The sequence below is a fragment of the Coregonus clupeaformis genome, chromosome 10 (assembly GCF_020615455.1).
Source record: "Coregonus clupeaformis isolate EN_2021a chromosome 10, ASM2061545v1, whole genome shotgun sequence".
NCBI lineage: Eukaryota > Metazoa > Chordata > Actinopteri > Salmoniformes > Salmonidae > Coregonus > Coregonus clupeaformis.
In genome coordinates this window covers 20,565,124-20,582,564 of record NC_059201.1, presented here as the reverse complement: position 1 = coordinate 20,582,564, position 17,441 = coordinate 20,565,124, and the positions used below count along the sequence as shown (strand labels likewise).

At 43.5% G+C, this 17,441-nt stretch overlaps 1 protein-coding gene and 1 long non-coding RNA gene across 3 annotated transcripts in view; one reads left to right on the top strand and one right to left on the bottom strand.

The window, feature by feature from the left end:
* Positions 1-4,407, bottom strand: part of LOC121575324 (solute carrier family 41 member 1-like) — a 31,003-nt gene extending 26,596 nt beyond the window's left edge. The window contains exons 1-2 of one of the 2 annotated variants that reach the window (XM_041888325.2): positions 4,329-4,407; positions 1,755-2,975 (exon numbers count right to left, since the gene is read on the bottom strand). In XM_041888325.2, coding sequence (XP_041744259.1) covers positions 1,755-2,225 — 471 coding nt within the window. In that variant the 5' untranslated portion in view covers positions 2,226-2,975; positions 4,329-4,407. Of the gene's footprint in view, positions 1-1,754; positions 2,976-4,156 lie in introns of both variants that reach the window. The other variant, XM_041888324.2, reaches the window with a different exon arrangement.
* Positions 4,408-4,483: 76 nt separating this feature from the next.
* The window catches only part of LOC121575323, a 115,159-nt gene continuing 102,201 nt past the window's right edge, over positions 4,484-17,441 (top strand). The window contains exons 1-2 of the long non-coding RNA XR_006002316.1: positions 4,484-4,695; positions 9,064-9,327. This is a non-coding gene — a long non-coding RNA (uncharacterized LOC121575323). The remainder of the gene's footprint in view (positions 4,696-9,063; positions 9,328-17,441) is intronic.

The following is a 17,441-nucleotide window of genomic DNA, read 5'->3' as shown; positions in this document are numbered from 1 at the left end:
GTAAGGCACTAATCTGTCCTTATAACAACAGTTATAACACTAGAACCACTCCCACCTCACAGGTAAGCACTTTCTTTCTCTTCACCCTCTTTCTCTCCCGCTCTGTGTTCATCCCACTCCCTACTTACCCCTCTCCTCTCCTCCCCTCCCTCCCTCTCTCTGTTCCTCTCCCTCCCCCCTTCCCTCCCTCTCTCTCTCTCTCTCTCTCTCTGTCCAGAGTTCCTGGGGTACACCATGTTGGCATCAAAATGGGCAGTCAGTGCCAGCGCTTGGTCTCCCAGCTACCAGACACCTCCAGCTTTATCTGTAGCAGAGGCTGACCTTATTGAAATATATGACCTGTCAGGTGCCCAGGACTGTATTTTTACACTGCAATACACACGTACTGGCAGACACACAGACACAGTAAACTCTCACATACACATTCATGCACACCATGTGTTCACACACACACACACGTACCAACAATAACATCCACACCCAGTTTACACCAGGCAAGTCAACAGGAAAGTGGGGAAGGAGAGTAATTATAAGTTAGTTAAAATTGTTTTCCCTGTGGCTCTCAGAAGCCAGCGGTTCTGTTGTTGGTCTCCTTTGGGTTACAGTCAGCTACATCGGCTGAAATAAACACTACACTTCACAGCTGCATGCACATACTATCCTCTGTTCTATTATATGAGGTGTTATTCTATTCTGTTCTGCTGTATTCTATTTCATCAGAACCATGAGGATCTACTTATGTGTTTGAGTCTGTCTCAGCAGTATTCACAGATATGTCAGATAAATCAACAGACAAGTCTTTATTAAACTGACCAGCTGTCCTCTTTCTACCTCCTCAACCTCCACTCCCCCTTCCAAGAACAGACTGTGTACCAACATGTGCCAGATGGGGGGTGAAGGGGTCATATGTTATGTAGATACCCCCATGGTCTCTGATAACCGCCCACACTGTCCATCATCAGAGCTGAGCCGTCACATCGGCTGCCAGGAAAGTGATTGACAGGTGCTGGGCCAATCTGGCTCGAACCAACCAGTTCATTCAAACATGCCCAAGACCCGCCCCTTAGTAGTCATCACTCATCATCACATGATGTGACCTATCTAAGAAGAGGTTGTACCTCAATGACAGCAGCTTAGGCCAAACATTGCAGTGCTATTTAGTTTAGGGTTAGTTATGCATACTAATATAATAATATATGTGACTAAATCAGTCAGACAGTCAACAGTGTCTATTCCACTTCCTCCCTCCCTTGTGTCAGTGAAAAGCATGACTAAGAACAGGACTGTAGCATTCTTCTGAACACTGGGCCCTTATTGTCTTTAATAGGACTGGGACTGTAGTGAGTAGTAGTGGGTGGAGGAGGTAGCATTACAGTACAGTTCCTGACACAGGGCCTAGTGTTGTCTGTAGCCTACAGGTGGAACAGAACTTGATGTCTCAACATTCTGTTTCTTAGTCCATACTGCAGATTGAATCAGTAGGTTCATTAGTTTTTGTCTGACCATGTGACCTGTCACGATTAGAAATAAATTGGTGTGAATCAAAACAGGGTAGACAATCAGAATCCTTGGGACAACCCTACCCTAAACCCTAACCCTTACCCCAACCATAATATTTGCCTAACTCTAACCCTAACCCTAACCTCAACCCTTACCTTAACAGTTTTAAATGTCTACTTCAATGGGGTGACGTCGGAGTTAGGTCATCCCAAGCACCACAATTAGCAATAAACATCAAAACAGTCTCTCCTCACCTGAACGATGTCCAGCACCATACCCGCCGCCACCGTCCCGAACCCGGCCAGCAGGAACGGTAAGACCACCTGGAGGCCAATGGAGAAGGAGGTCTCCTTTAATGGCGGCGGTGGCTCTGGGCTCTGGTCAGTGCTTATGTCGTCACTCTCATTGCTCTGGCTGGCGTTCTCCAGGAGAGCGTCCTCCTCGCGCTGGCCCTTGGCGTTCGCCCTGCAGTCTATCACCACTATCTCCCGGTCCTCATCTCCTGGTTCACCAGACCTGTCCGCAACGGATGTCACCTCCGTGAGCTCGTACTCGCCCCTCTCCTCAGGTCTCATCTCCTCGGGGTCCTCGGTGAGGATGGCTGGGTGAACGGAGCCGTTGGAGTGGAGGTACGCCGGCGGCACCACCTCCTTCTTCATCTCTATCGCCCCCGATGACATGTCGGTGTCCGACGGTTTGTCTTGCTCTTTCGACCAAAGTACCATGCGGAAGCTTTTGGGGACAGTAGACTGAATGAGAAATATAGGTTATGGCCAAAGGTGTGGGACGTTTAATTGAGTTTAGAGTTCCCTTGATCGGTTTTTAATAACCTGATCTCACAAGATAATTTATCCCATTAAAGAATGCTGGTGAGTGGCACTCAGGTATGGTCACGAACGCGAAATTATGTGGTAATAAAAAAACGATTCGAGGGCGCAACTAGGCTACTCTTGCGTCTGCAAAGGCAGGTGTGAGTCGCCGCTCTCCCCAAGGCGTGCGTGAGATCTTGCCGGTGCTTCGGGAGAAGCTCGAGTATGTTCTCCATTCACTGCGTGCTCAAGGTAGACAGATGGATAGAAGAATGAAACATATGTTTTACAAAAAGAGAGCAAAAACAAAGAAACAAACAAATTGTTATCTGGTCAATGTTCTCTGATAGCCTAATCTGGTCAATAACGTCTGGTAGCCAAAAGGTATTGAAACGTTGGTCTTAAAAAGTTAATGAAGTAGCCTAGGTCCAGTAGCCTACTTTGAGTATGAAGATCTTTTCAGAAAGTCATCCTAGAGCGCAGTCCTGCACGCACTCTGACTGTCCTCTCAGACTAGCTCGCGCCAGTCGGTGTCCCGGGCTGGGAGGGTCTCACCTTACACCACGTGGCTATTTTATGAGGAGTATTTAAAGGTCTGCAGCGCATGGATAAGGTTACTGAACTGCGGAAAAGTACTTATCCTCCAGCGCTGTGGCCGGTGTTCTCCTGAAAGAGAAGAGATTAAGAATAACGATTAAGCATAGGCTACATGGAGTCTCTTTCACATTGAATATTAGCTTTACAAAATTGATTCAAACTTTTTTATTGGCTTCTGTAGCCATATGCCTATAAATGGCATTCTTGCGCGCAAATGTCTACAATGGAATGGACATAGCAATACAGAATTTATTTGGTAGGCAATGGTGAGATATTTAAAAATATTTTTTTTGGCAGTTTGCCTATGTTATCCTCAAACGGGTGATGTCCATATCAATAGGCCTACATTGTTACCTAATTCCACAACGGCATCATTTCTTGACATTATCATGATCTATGGATGCACATAACCCTTAGACACTTAGGCTATAGCCTACCTAAATCAGACTTTACTTTCATCTGCCTACTTCAAGATGAGTTTACTAAGGGTCGGCTAACCGTTAAAAAAGCGGTGTTTTGTGCCAACAACCCTCCACGCTTACACTCTGACACTCTGTTTGGCGTTATGAAGAGGGGTTGCCTATAGGAGCGTTTACAAACGGGTATATACAGGATACAGCGCCAAACATGTCATTTCCTCTGGCCGGCTATAAATAATCTGCCTTCAGCCAAGGTGTACATCCTCTAATGCTGATTCTCTCCCCGCATGTTATGACATCCGTCGAGGATACGCTCAAACGTCAGTGCGCATTTGGTTTCGCCCTTGGTCCTGGAACAATCCTTTGCTCTGTTTAGTAGTCAAGACCGATACCCCGCAGCCCAACATGGCAAAGGCGTAAATTAGTACAAGCTTGGTCGTGGCTGAATAGGGGGAACACTCCTGTGTTTGTAATAATTCCAACACGATCGTTGTATTAAATTATAGATAATGTGGATTTTTTTTCTCTAAATATAGCCAGTCCAGTTATGTATAATAAAATAATTCAAGTAACTGGCTTGACAGCTAAACTAGCCATAACATAACGGTAACATATAGATATATATTCTCTGAAGTGGCCATGACAAAAAAAAAGATTCCCTTACCGATAATAAACATTTCTTCACACACAGAGAGCGAGAGAGAGGGGGAGAGAGAGAGAGAGAGAGAGTGCAGCGAGGAATAAAACATGAAAATAGTCTGAGGTCAGCATCCCCCATCCAATAGGTCTGGATCGGTACCAGTACATCAGGTATAACAGACAGTTCTTTACCTAAAACGCGGAGGTCCACAGAGGAGACGAGAGAACTCAAAACAGACACAGAACAGAGGGCACTGCTGAACGCCACACAACGGTTGTCTCATATCCTGCACTCGGTTATTATGTGTGCTGCAGCCTGTGTGGGCGCAGGTATGCATGTCTTATGTACGGTAACGGCCCGTACCTGGCTTAATCGTTAACCCCGCGTTGTTAAGGCTGTCACTTCCGACCGTCACATTGTTCCATTCAGAAGAACCATGCGAGCCGCTACATGCGCATATATGAACCACATCCTGGCATAGGAAGTCACAAGGCGGGTCCACCAGAGATGACGTGAGAACGTGTACGTGAGAGTCCCCTCGTGTTTCTCCCTGTTTTTAAATTAATGTTTTTAAATTAATGTTTATCTTTTCTAAATGAACCGTTGAGCCACGTCTCCGTTCGATAAGCACGCGCGTGAATTGATATATCCCTGCCTATATCACCCATGGAAGGAAGAGTTGTGATGGTTATAGACTGGATTATTCATTGTAACTGAAGTGGACTTTCAGGTAACCCATTCACCAACACATCCTTATATAACTGGATTGGTCATCACCCCACCATGCTCATTCAGAAGTACACATAAACAATGCAGGATGAGGATGATATTCGAATAGCCTTATAGTACACTAGTAGAGATCATAGACTATAGCACTGGGGAAATGGTATTGAGCCCAGGTCATCTGTGTTTTCCAACACCTTGTTAACAAAGTGAGCTAAAGCTTAGGCATTCACAGAATTACATCAGCTATAATTTGACCTCAGCAACTGATAGGCTAGACATCAACTATGTGACTCAGGTCAAGGCACCAATGTGACCAGTTTTCACCTATGTGAAGTGAACTGGACGGACTGGGTATTGATCATGGGTCTCTGTCTCACTCAAGATTACATTTACCCACTGGGCTAAAGCCCATATAGGTGTTAGCTCTGTATTTTCACAATGGCAGGCATGGGCCCAGTGCTGTTTCCTGTTGTTTGCTAACTGACTGGTTTTTCTATTGAAGTTGGGGTTGTACCAGGATGGAGATGTAACAAGAATTACATAAAGTGTTAGCTACAGTATTGCGCAGTGGCGTAAAGTACTTAAGTCCAAATAATTTAAAGTACTACTTAAGTCATTTTTTTAGGTATCTGTACCTTTCTTTACTATTTATATTTTTGACAACTTTTACTATTACTTCACTACATTCCTAAAGAAAATAATGTATTTTTTACTCCATACATTTTCTCTGACACACAAAAGTACTTGTTACATTTTGAATGCTTAGCAGGACAGGAAAATGGTCCAATTCACGAAGGCTTTGTTTGTAAATTATGTCTGAGTTTCAAAATACAGAAATCATCCCCTTATGATGCATTTTGCATCATATGATGCTGCGTTTTGCATTATGAGGCAAAATGCATCATACAGGGATGATTTCTGTATTTTGAAAGTTACATATCTCGGAAACTTGAGTGCTGACAAGCAAAACATTTTGGGACTATGTCAACAATGGACTACTGCAACAAATACCAAAATATAGTTTTGGGGTGGAGTTTTCCTTTAAAAGGTGAAGCATAGTGCTAAAACATTTGGAAAGCAAAGGTAAGAGTTGCCCCAAACTGACTGAAGACAGTGAATACATTTTTCTGTGTAGTAGACAGTATGTAATCCCATGGGTAGGGTTTGAGTGCTGTATAAACAAGTTGAGAATGGGAAACCAAATTCAGGAGAGCAATAGGGAGAGAGACAGAGAGAGAGAGAGAGAGAGAGGAAATAGAGAGGACATAGAGGCAGACATACAGTACCTGCCTCCCCGACCCTCCTTCCCCCCTTCTTCCCTGCCTCTCGCCCTACCTAGGGGAGCCCAGCTAATGAGTTCCCCAAACTAGTAGCACCACAGGGATCAGGGGGCTTAGTAGCAGCAGGAATGATGGAGGAAAGGTTATTATTTATCACAACATCTCAGGCCTCTGGTGCTGCTGGTGCTGCCTGGCAGCCTGTAAGCCTCAGTGTACACACACCACGTCAAACTATCTCCTGGAATGACGGTGACTGGCACCAAATAACACAAGTCTAATGAAGTGTTTAGCTCACATGTAGAGCCTGTTTGGGGAGTGTGTGTGTGTACACGTGCATGCATAGGATTAACCACCACACCTCTGCGTTGTGTGCATGCATTTTAAAAGACTAGATAAGGGATAGGCAACTGGCGGCCCCCCTTTTGAAGGCCCTCGGATCAATTTCCCCCACAAAAAGTATATAGCATAATATGGAGTTGGTCCGCCCTTTGCTGCTATAACAGCCTCCACTCTTCTGGGAAGGCTTTCCACTAGATGTTGGAACATTGCTGCGGGAACTTGCTTCCATTTAGCCACAAGAGCATTAGTGAGGTCAGGCACTGATGTTGGGTGATTAGGCCTGGCTTGCAGTCGGCGTTCCAATTCATCCCAAAGGTGTTCAATGGGGTTGAGGTCAGGGCTCTGTGCAGGCCAGTCAAGTTCTTCCACACCAATCTCAACAAACCATTTCTGTATGGACCTCGCTTTGTGCACGGGTGCATTGTCATGCTGAAACAGGAAAGGGCCTTGCCCAAACTGTTGCCACAAAGTTGGAAGCACAGAATCGTCTAGAATGTCATTGTATGCTGTAGCGTTAAGATTTCCCTTCATTAGTGTGCAAAGCTGTCAAAATATTTTGATTTGTTTAACACTTGTTAAACAGCACATTTCCCTCTCCACCCCATGGCAAAATGAGTAGAATTGCATGAAATTAGTTAGGAAATTGCTAAATCTTCTCTGTGCCCCATGGCAAAATGTGTAGAATTGCAGCAAGCTTACTTTAAAATTGCAACATTGTCTCTACATCCCATGGCAAAATGTGTAGAATTGCAAAAAAGTTACTCTAAAATGTAAAAATGTTGTCTCCGCTGTCAAGAGGGGGGCTGCTAAAATGTGGGTACGCAGACCCGTGAGCAACTGCAGCCCCTCATGATGAGTTTTTTTGTGGCCCCCACCCCCATCAAAGTTGCCCATCCCTGCACTAGATAAACAGGAGCAGGATGTCTCTCTCTGTGGTTTGGGTGGTAGCTGCTTGGGGACACATCGATGTGATGTCATCATGCCACATGTCAATTACCACTGCCAGGCTAGATGTGCCCTCTGTGCAGTGTGTGAGAGAGAGAGAGAGAGAGAGAGAGAGAGAGAGAGAGAGAGAGAGAGAGAGAGAGAGAGAGAGAGAGAGAGAGAGAGAGAGAGAGAGAGAGAGCTTTATACTTTGTCTGCTTGTGCAGAAATGTCCCTTGCATTACTTGCTCCACGTCACACAGGTTAACACAGTTGTGTGTCCTCAGAAGATAGCTGATCCTGTTGCCCATAGTGAGTCTGTTGTATGTGTGTCCAGGTGTGCTGTGCTCTGTAAGGAGCCTGTTCTATTGTGGTGTGCAAGTGCTAGCTGGGGCTGACTAATTGACTCTGTGAAGGGGGGTTGTGTGACCTCTCTCACAATGATAGTGCTGTACGAGACAACCCTGTCAAAAAGACTAGCTGTGCCCATATCTGTAAAACCAGAAAAATCACAATGCCTAATCGGAATCTAGGGTGTGTCTGAGGTGAGAGAGGGACAGAGGCAGAGGGGCAGAGGAGGGGGTCAGTGAGTCTAGACATGCTGAACTGACCTGAGAGCAGTGGGAGAGGATGCAGAGACCGGCCCGACTGGCAAGACACACACACACACACACGTTATGTGGCAGTTCTGAGTTATGACATTATTCTAAAATTGGTGTCCCACTGGGACATACGTCAATTCAACGTCTATTCTACATTGGTTGAATGTAATTTTGTTGAAATAATGTAGAAACAACATTGATTCAACCAGTGTATGCCCAGTGCGGTGTCTCTCACAATTAAACTTCAACGTGTGGGTCAATCAATGGTGTGGGTGTATCCGGGGCGAATGTTCGTCTGTAGACTTCAGTCAGTCAAGTAGATTTCCATTAGGAATGTATTAAGGCATATAGGGGGCCTGATAGGCCTACCTGACACACATTTGAGTCCTTGCAGGAATGCAGAGAATATGGAAACTCACAGGGTTGCCCTTAATCTGCACATTTAAGAGGATTCAGCTTTGGATTTAGAGCATGACATTTCTTTCATACTAGAATTATGGTCACATTCTCCCATTTCTGAGCTTTCATCAGACACCTTTCTTGAAATAAATTCTGAGCGCTAAAGGAATTGGGATGTTGGGTGTAGGGTAGAGTAAAGTAGAGTAGATCTGACTGTATTGGCAAATATAGGCCATTTGTTCAGCAGCAAGAGAAAGAAGACACTGAAATGTACAGGAAACATCACATGTTAACAAATTCATTGCCAGAAAGTTGTCTCTGTCTGGATTCCCAGCAAACTTGGGTCATGTGAAGTCTGTGGGCCTCTAATATAAATATAATTACTGTTCTATTAATTACTATCTAGTGATTATATTTCTATGGGGCCTCCTGTAATTGCGTCACTGTTGCTCACTGGTCTATCAGCCACAGGCCCGGTGGATTGAGGACATGTCTTGACACCACAGTGTCATGGTTATAGTGTAAGCTCTCCGAACAGACACAGAGAATATGGAAAGATCTGACCCGGGTCAGTCTGTTAACCAGTCAATACAACTACTGGAGGTATGCAGGGTTTTTCTTCTTTCTTGGAAGCCTCCGTTACACAAAAACTTGCGCCATCCCTCTGTCTGCCCGCTTACACTGGTGTATAGATGTTTGTTTTAGTATAGCTAAATAGAATGACATTTGCTGCCAAAGAGGACAGAAATAGGTAACCAAAGTGGATGGTGAGACTCAGAGGGTTAATGATTATCTTCCTTCTTTTGCCTCCTCCATTTTCTCCAACAGGAAGTGAGGTGGCAATGGGACAAAAAACAACATTCACCCTGGCAACGCTTCAGGAAAGCGCTTCTCCGTAGCAACCGTAGGGCAGTCTGTGCCAGTTCTGTGCCAGTTCTGTCCCTGCGTTTCTTTGAGCCCAGAAGAATGTCAGGGGAGATTTGGAACCTTCCCTTGGGCCTGGGTGAATAGCTGTCCACTGACCAGCCCCCCCTCCCCTACACTACCTCCTTTAAAAGTAGAGAGGCCCAAACAAGCAACTTCAACCGTCAGGTTTGTGGATCTTTACTTTTTTGTCTCACACTGCACGATCTGGCTGAATATACTTGCTTGTGCTCTTTCAAAGTTTTGATGAGGTAGGACTGTGCTTCACTGTAACTTCGTTAAAAGAAATCACTTAATAAGATAGATAGATTTATTTTATTATCCTGGTAAAAATGTACAGTCATTCAAATCTGAACACTACTTAAAAACGAGTTAACATAAAACAGCACAATTTCAAGCAACCCATGACACTTCATCACCAACCACATACAGAGCACAGTACAGTAGCTGATGGATCTACAAATCAGTCAGCCAGCCAGTCAGTCAGCCAGCCAGTCAGTTAGTCAAGATGGAAACTTGGAAAGTGGTTATGTCAGAAATGTACGTTAGGGTTATGTCAGAGACAAATACAGTGACTATAGTGATGAAACATTTACAGTGGACGTCATCACTCATTCACACCAAACTCACTGACAAGAAATTATGCAGCTTATCAACCTGCATCATGTAACATGTTAGAGAGTAACAAGGAACCTCACCCATTAACCACCACACCTCTATGTGTGTGTGTGTGTGTGTGTGTGAGTGAATAACTTCCTGTTTGCATCTCATAACCATTAATCTTTATACCGTCAAGCAAACAGAATCATAGATGACCATTAGGGGGTTGGGCCTAGGGGGAGGAGGGGCGTGACCCTTAACCTTAGTGGATGAGGACACACTCTGCCCTCACTCAAAATGAGCTCTCTTCTGTATACCCTCAGGGAATATATAGAACACGTTTTGTTGCATAACTATAGGATGAGTAGTGACTGGCCCGTATTTCTGTATCTGACCTATGTTTCAGGAAAAGGCATGGGCTGCCATGTACCTGGCAGATGTAAACCCAGGGCAGGTAGAGGACAGGACAGGACACAGAGGGAGGAGCTGCTGCTTTAGCTTTTCCTGTTAGTTTAGACCACAGAGATGGAATCTATGGTAAAGGTTAATCTGATCAAGCAGATCCCATACTGTATGTGCCATAGCCAACTCAGGTGGGATGTTTTACGGTGCAAATTGTGATTAAATAGTTCTGCGTATATATATGATGGTATGTATGTGAAGGGTATTGTCCCTGCAGTCTATAGACAGTAGTCTAGTCATCATCTACTTTACCCAGACAGCTCACTGTCTCAGAATTCTATCAGGAAATTCCCCAGAGATGGGTTTATTATTTCACTGTTAAAACATGATGCAACATGTCTATTTGACATTCTGGTCAAATATGACCTTTTCAAAGAGCCAGGAACAAACTGACTGTACAGAAAATGTTCAGTCACTCCCGGAGGACAATGGGAATTCAATAAAAATGCATGTAGATAGTACTACTAAATACAGTATTACTAAAGACCAATGCATTTCAGTCAGAAATCCTTTGTCAGGCAGAAGACAAGGTTAAGATGAAAGTTTAAAGACCCAGGAACAGATGAGACCAAAATACTCAGATATCCACAGACAGCACAGAATATGAAAAACAACAAATAGGTGAAACAAAGTAATTCTTCTCATGTAGCTGCAGATCTGGGATGGGCACCAATGCAGGCCCTGTCCTGGCCAATATGCCGCCCTAGGTGAAACAATTTTTTTTTTGCCCTCCTCCCATCCCTGCAAAGTAGAATAGTAGCCTAGGCTATACATTGTCGGCCGCAATCCACTTTTATGAATGCCTATCCATATGGTTTGTAAAACAGGCAGTTGCACTGGCTTTAGAGTTCTGATACCTGACAAAGACTTAAGACAATTCATTTTGGCTATTCAAGCTCTGAATATCAGCTGCCTACCATAGGCAGTGTGTCCTAAAGTCAATGTAAATATATTTGCCAACATTATATAATGCTCCTGTCTTTACAGAAATAAATAAAATCATTCAAAATACTTCACCAGAGAGCATGACTTAGCTTCTTTTAAAAAATGCATGTATTTCTGTAAATGCATGTATTAATCACAGTCAATTACCATTCTCATTCTCGGGGTGGAAATATTGTTTGCAGAGTTCATAACCTGCTACACTTGTGAGAACCAAGTTTTGGTTTATTTCATACCATCATTTAGGCCCTATGAGTTTTGTGTCTGGTTTGATTCTCTGTCCTGTTAATGATGACAGAATGCGTACGCCTGAGCACGCATAAAGTAGGCTACCTGGCCTGCTGCGCGCAAATGTAGGAAAGGGATGTCTGATTTCTGACCACCACTAATAATAAGCTGAGCTTGTCAGTCCTTTTTTCTTCATCTCACACAGTGTCTTTTTTTTCTTTTCTTTTTTTACATCCATTGCGAATGATAGGCTAATAGTTCCTCACAGTATTTTAAAAATCTTTCCAACACTCTCCCCCTCGATAATCACCAAGCCTCAGTGTGAAAGAGCAAAATGTCATGCTCTGAGGATCCCATATATCCAGTTAAAACATCATAAAATGCCTGAACACTTTTCCCTTGTGAAAAAACAGAGGTCTGTCCTGAGCTCACTGGCATGGAAACTCTGAGGGCTCAGAATAGGCTAGTTGAGACAATGTTGCAAGTTCACTAGCCAGTTGATTGATTTGATACAAAGTTGCACTTCACTAGCAATAGCTCAAGTCAAGACAGATAGAAAGGGAGGCAGACAGGCGGAGTAGATAGATGAATGTGATTGAAAGAACCTGAATTTTCATCAGGATATTTTCTACTGTTTTTATTTGTCAGTTTTATATATTTTTACTTAGTTGACAATGGAAGTTATAGGCCTACAGCTGCATTGGCCAATTTGGCCTATAGGCTATCTCTGAGTTCTATGCGCTCATTTCTTTAGCCGCCAATGGCTCGTGGTGTAGACCTATCTATAAGGCAGAGGCTGGTGCTCTCGCATTAGTTGAATTTTAACTTTTAGATTTTTATCATTTTCATTCAGATTTGTATTATTAACCACCTGACAACGAGTTTGAGAAAGAAAAACCTAATTTTTTTAATGAAACTTTTCCATGAAAATGCAAATATTAAAATCATAACTGGTAGAAATGGTAGAATAAATTCTTAGCTTCCCCAAACTTGAAACTCACTCGTCACGCCGCCTATGTCAGCTATAAGCCTGCGACACGCAACCTCTCTCCTCTGAAAGTAAACAACTAGGCAGTGGTGACTCAGTGTGTGTGTCAGCTATAGGCCTACCCAAGTTTATCATGCCTCACGTTATCTTGGAAAATGCAGTTGTTATTTTCTTCTTCACCATGATCAGCTCAGAAATTGATGATAAAGCCTACAAACTTGAAATGGCTAATTAGCCATGACAATTTAGCCCACTGAGTGAAACTCTTTGACAGACAGCAGTCATGAGTAGTGTCACGCTCTGGCTCCGGGACTGTGTTGTTTGAGCCAGGGTGTATTCATTTGGTTGTGTTGGGTATAGGGTGTGTTCATTTGTTGTGTTTGGTATTGGTTTTGTTTTCCGTGTTTGGTCAAGTGACTCCCAATCGGAGGTAACGAGTGTCAGCTGTCGGCTCGTTATCTCTGATTGGGAGCCATATTTAAACTGCCTGTGTTCACCTTGTGTTTGTGGGTTTTTGTTCCATGTTCAGTATTTGTCACTGTGGACTTCACTATCGTCATTTGTTTTGTTGTTTCCGTGGTTGCTTTAATTTAATAAAGTCAACATGTTCGCTAAACACGCTGCGCCTTGGTCCGCTTCCTTAGACGATCGTGACAAGTAGCCTCATTTCATTCCATAAGCTATTGTCCATTTTACTTTAACCTGTCCTGTTTTTAGGATATGGTGTGTTTGTTAACATGTTAATTCATATTTACAAAGATGCAAATGTTTAATTGATAGCGTGCCATTTAGGCTATTTGATCGGAAACAAATGATGTAACAATTGTCTATCTCATGACATTGTCATACATTTGGTTGCCCTGTAGGCTACAGAAAAGGCCACATATGCCTACTCTTTCTACCATATGCTATATCTGCTACATGATTTACATTCATCGGCCAGTTTATTAGGTACACTCATCTACTACCAGGCATGACCTCCCTTTGCCTCCAGAACAGCCTGAATTCTTCTGGGCATGGATTCTACAAGTCGGAAATGTTCCACAGGGATGTTGGTCCATGCTGACGCGATGGCATCACACAGTTGCTGCAGATTGGATGGCAGTACACCACCGCCACCAGCCTGTACCATTGACTGGGATTCGTCAGACCAGGCAATGTTTTTCCACTCTTCAATTGTCCAGTGTTAGTGATCACGTATACACTGGAGATGCTTCTTCTTGTTTTTAGCTGATAGGAGTGGAACCTGGTGTGGTTGTCTCCTGCAATAGCCCATCCGTGACAAGGACCGACAAGTTGTGCGTTCCGAAATGCCGTTCTGCACACCACTGTTGTACTGCGCCGTTATTTGTCTGTTTGTGGCCCACCTGTTAGCTTGCACAATTCTTGCCATTCACCTTCGACCTCTCTCATCAATGAGCTGTTTTCACCCACAGGACTCCCGCTGACTGGATGTTTTTTGTTTGTCGCACCATTCTCGGGAACCCCTAGACACTGTTGTGCGTCAAAAGCCCAGGAGGGAAGCGGTGCGCCTGACACCGATGATCATACCACGCTCAAAGTCACTTAGCACACTTGTTTTGCCCATTCTAACGTTCAATCGAACAGTAACTGAATGCTTCGATGCCTGTCTGCCTGCTTTATATAGCAAGCCACGGCCTGTTGAAAGACAATGTGGTTACTGAGAATAGAGGGAGAGAAGTAGGGAAGGAAGGAAGGAGGTCATGGCACCTTGGAGAGGCATACCGGGCATGGACAAGATACATATTTTGTGCCCTTGCCTTTGGCAAAGTGGGCACTGCTTATCATGGGACGCCATCAGCGCTCACCTTAATAGCCCATATGCTACTGGGTGAGAGAAGTATTCATTGTTTTGGGGCAGAATTATGTGAGGTGTTAGAGGTGAGTCTTGGTCAGTTTAGCTCGGAAAATGCCACTCTCAATCTGCCGCTCTAGGCGTCGGCCTAATCCTGCCTAATGGGTGGGCCGGCCCTGGGCACCATTGTTAGTAATGTTACAGTAAAACCCTCATGGCTGGACGGCTGTGATGTTCTGACCACACTGTTACTTCCTGCTGCCGGGGAAACACTTCCTGCCTTGGTCACATGCTCTCAACCAATCACATTCTGACACAGACGAGCTGAAGGTGAAGCCATGACTTCCTTCCTTCCCTACTTCTCTCCCTCTATTCTCAGTAGCCACATTGTCTTTCAACAGGTGGCTTCACTCCTATGTGACACTAGTCCTTTGACTAAGAATTTCACTATCTGACATAAGACAATGCAGTAGCCATTAAGGGACGAGAGCTGACTGACTCTGACGTGATCAATTGAAAGGATACAGCAGATATGGATCCTATCCACATCATGGCCTGTTGGCAGCAGTCACTAATGAGTTAAACATGCGACTAGTCTGAACTGAAACTGGCCCTCTGTACATCATAATGTTCTCTCTCTCTCTCTCTCAGTGCTGCAGGGTAGGGCCATAGAGGCAGACCGATTACCCTGAGTTAATAATGTGGAAAAAGCACAGGGGAGAATACAGTGGCCACAGAGAACAGTCAAGCCTGCGACACGCAACCTCTCTCCTCTGAAAGTAAACAACCCATTAGGCAGTGGTGACTCACTGTATGTGTGTGCAGTGGCAAAGAGGGGTCATGGGGTCAATTAGACCAAAAATGGACACCAGCAGTCATCACACACAGAAAGTCTAAGTTACAGCATTATAATTAAAAGAACGGACGTTTCCATTCACAACAAATCTCCTCCGTGGTGGATGAACAGGTGGAATACTATTTGGAAGAATGTTCATGTAATTGATACTTATATCATGTTTATTTCAACTGTTCACAATACATTATAAAACTCCACTTCACTCCAATATTCTAGAACTCTTGCTTTTGAATAGATGGTGTGCCAAACAGGGCTTGTAAATCAGTGGCTTATAAATGTAATGCTTATGTTTCACCTATTTTTCGCAGGTTAGCATTTTTCGTCATGAATCTTGTTCAGGAGGCAGCTCTGCAGAATGTTTACTAGCTGGCACAGCCACAAAGTCATAACACCTGATTTTAAACCTAACCTTAAGCCTAACCTTTACCCCAACCTTAAATTAAGAACAAAAAGCACAGTTTTGTTTTCATTAACTTTTACAATATAGCCAATTTTGACTTTGCAGCTGGCCCATCTAGCGGAAATCGCTCAGTTCTGCCTCCAGGACAAGACTCATCCCAGTAAATGACAACCTGCCTATTTTTCTCACCTTGGTGAGGAAGGAGTGTCTTCTAAAGACAAGTGTTTCATCAGGGCGCAGTGTTTAGTCCATGTTATAAATTCATTGGGTCATTGAGTTTGAGGGAGAAGGTATAAAACTGAGCGTGTGTTTGCATAGTTTGTGTGAACTTGGATCATTTGTTTTATCATACTTTGACCTATTACCAGGGGCCCCAGGCAGAGACCAGTCTGAGCCCCCCCCTCCCACCTCTTAATGTGCCATGAACACAATCAGTCTTGAGGTTTTCATCTGATTGTCAAACCCATCACTTCAAAAGTAGGTTACCTTCGCATGTTCATCCACAATAATTCCAGTATCCAAACATCCGAGTGAGCAAAACACCCCCATCTTACTATATGTAGCCAATGTATCAGATGCTGTCTGGCCAAAAAGAGCATGACATGCCATACTATTTTTGGCCAGACAGCATCAGATACATGGGCTGCACATACAGTACATATTCTATCAGCAGCACCTGTCTTTTTACTAAAGAAATTCGTTAACTTAGGTAATGTTTCTGTTAAAATGAAATATTTATTTATTTATCTTTTCTTGGCCCCACTCTGAAAGCACCTCATTGCTGCAGCTTCATTTCAATGAAAGTCCCGTTTGCAATCATATCGTGTGAAACAATGCACGGGAACTCTGTCAGGGGAGGGTGCAGCAGTTGGTGGGCCTTGAGCGGAGCATGTGGTGGCCTCAAGCAGAGAAAAAAAAAGATTACTAGTATAATTTCACGAGGCCCCTTGATGATGTGAGGCCTGAGGCAATTGCCTCTTCTGCCTAATGGTAAGTCCGCCACTGCCTATTGCTAGACTGTGAAACCAAAAAGACTGTTGAACAAAAGGATACGTACACAATAAAGGGGGGATATGTATATGGTGCCAGCACTGTGAGGATGTTAAGCCTGTTTAGTATGTTTGGGTCAATTCTGTCCTAGAGAAGAACTATCTCCCTCAGTTTATAGTTTATATGTTGTGTTTAATTGCCATCTAGTGGTGACGAGTGAGATTGCAAGGCCATTTTCAACACCAACCACAGGCAGTGAATTGATAACAATTAAACGAAAAGTATATAGATATAAGCACACTAGATACAGGTAGGAACAGGATGCACTCGATGGAATTATTTTCTTAAACTTCTGTTGTTTTATTTTCTAATCAAGTTAGAAGAATACCTCATTGAACCCATACTGACTGTAGAAGTATCCATCTTCTAGTTCGTGCTTATTAAATCACATCCTGAGAATGAAGCTATTCATTAATGATATTTCACATCAATCAATTGTCAATACACAGTACACCAATGACAAACCCTAACATATGAACCAAATACTATTATTGCAGCTATGATTATAACATATTTCCTAACATTGGGGTGTTAAAAAGAGCACTTTCTCCCAAACAAAACTTAAATAAAATTGAATAACACAATTGAATATACACTATATACTAATTGTAAATATATGAAAGTATGATATCACACCAATATAATTCATATTGCCATAGCCAATACATAGGCTACACTATCAAATGTGTGGGTACAGTCAACTTCTGATAAGTGCATATTGGATAAGTGCACACATTATTTTGACTTGCTCCGGATATCTGCATGCTATGTGCATGCTCCAATTAAGTGGAGCTAGAAACAGTGCATGTATTCATGCCAGTCCAAGCACCTGCATACTGTACGTCATGAGTTGACTGTACTTTAGGCCCTAAAAATGGGTGGACACTAACATGAGGTCATTTGCATCTACAGTATGAATAGCAAACTGTTGACAAACTGC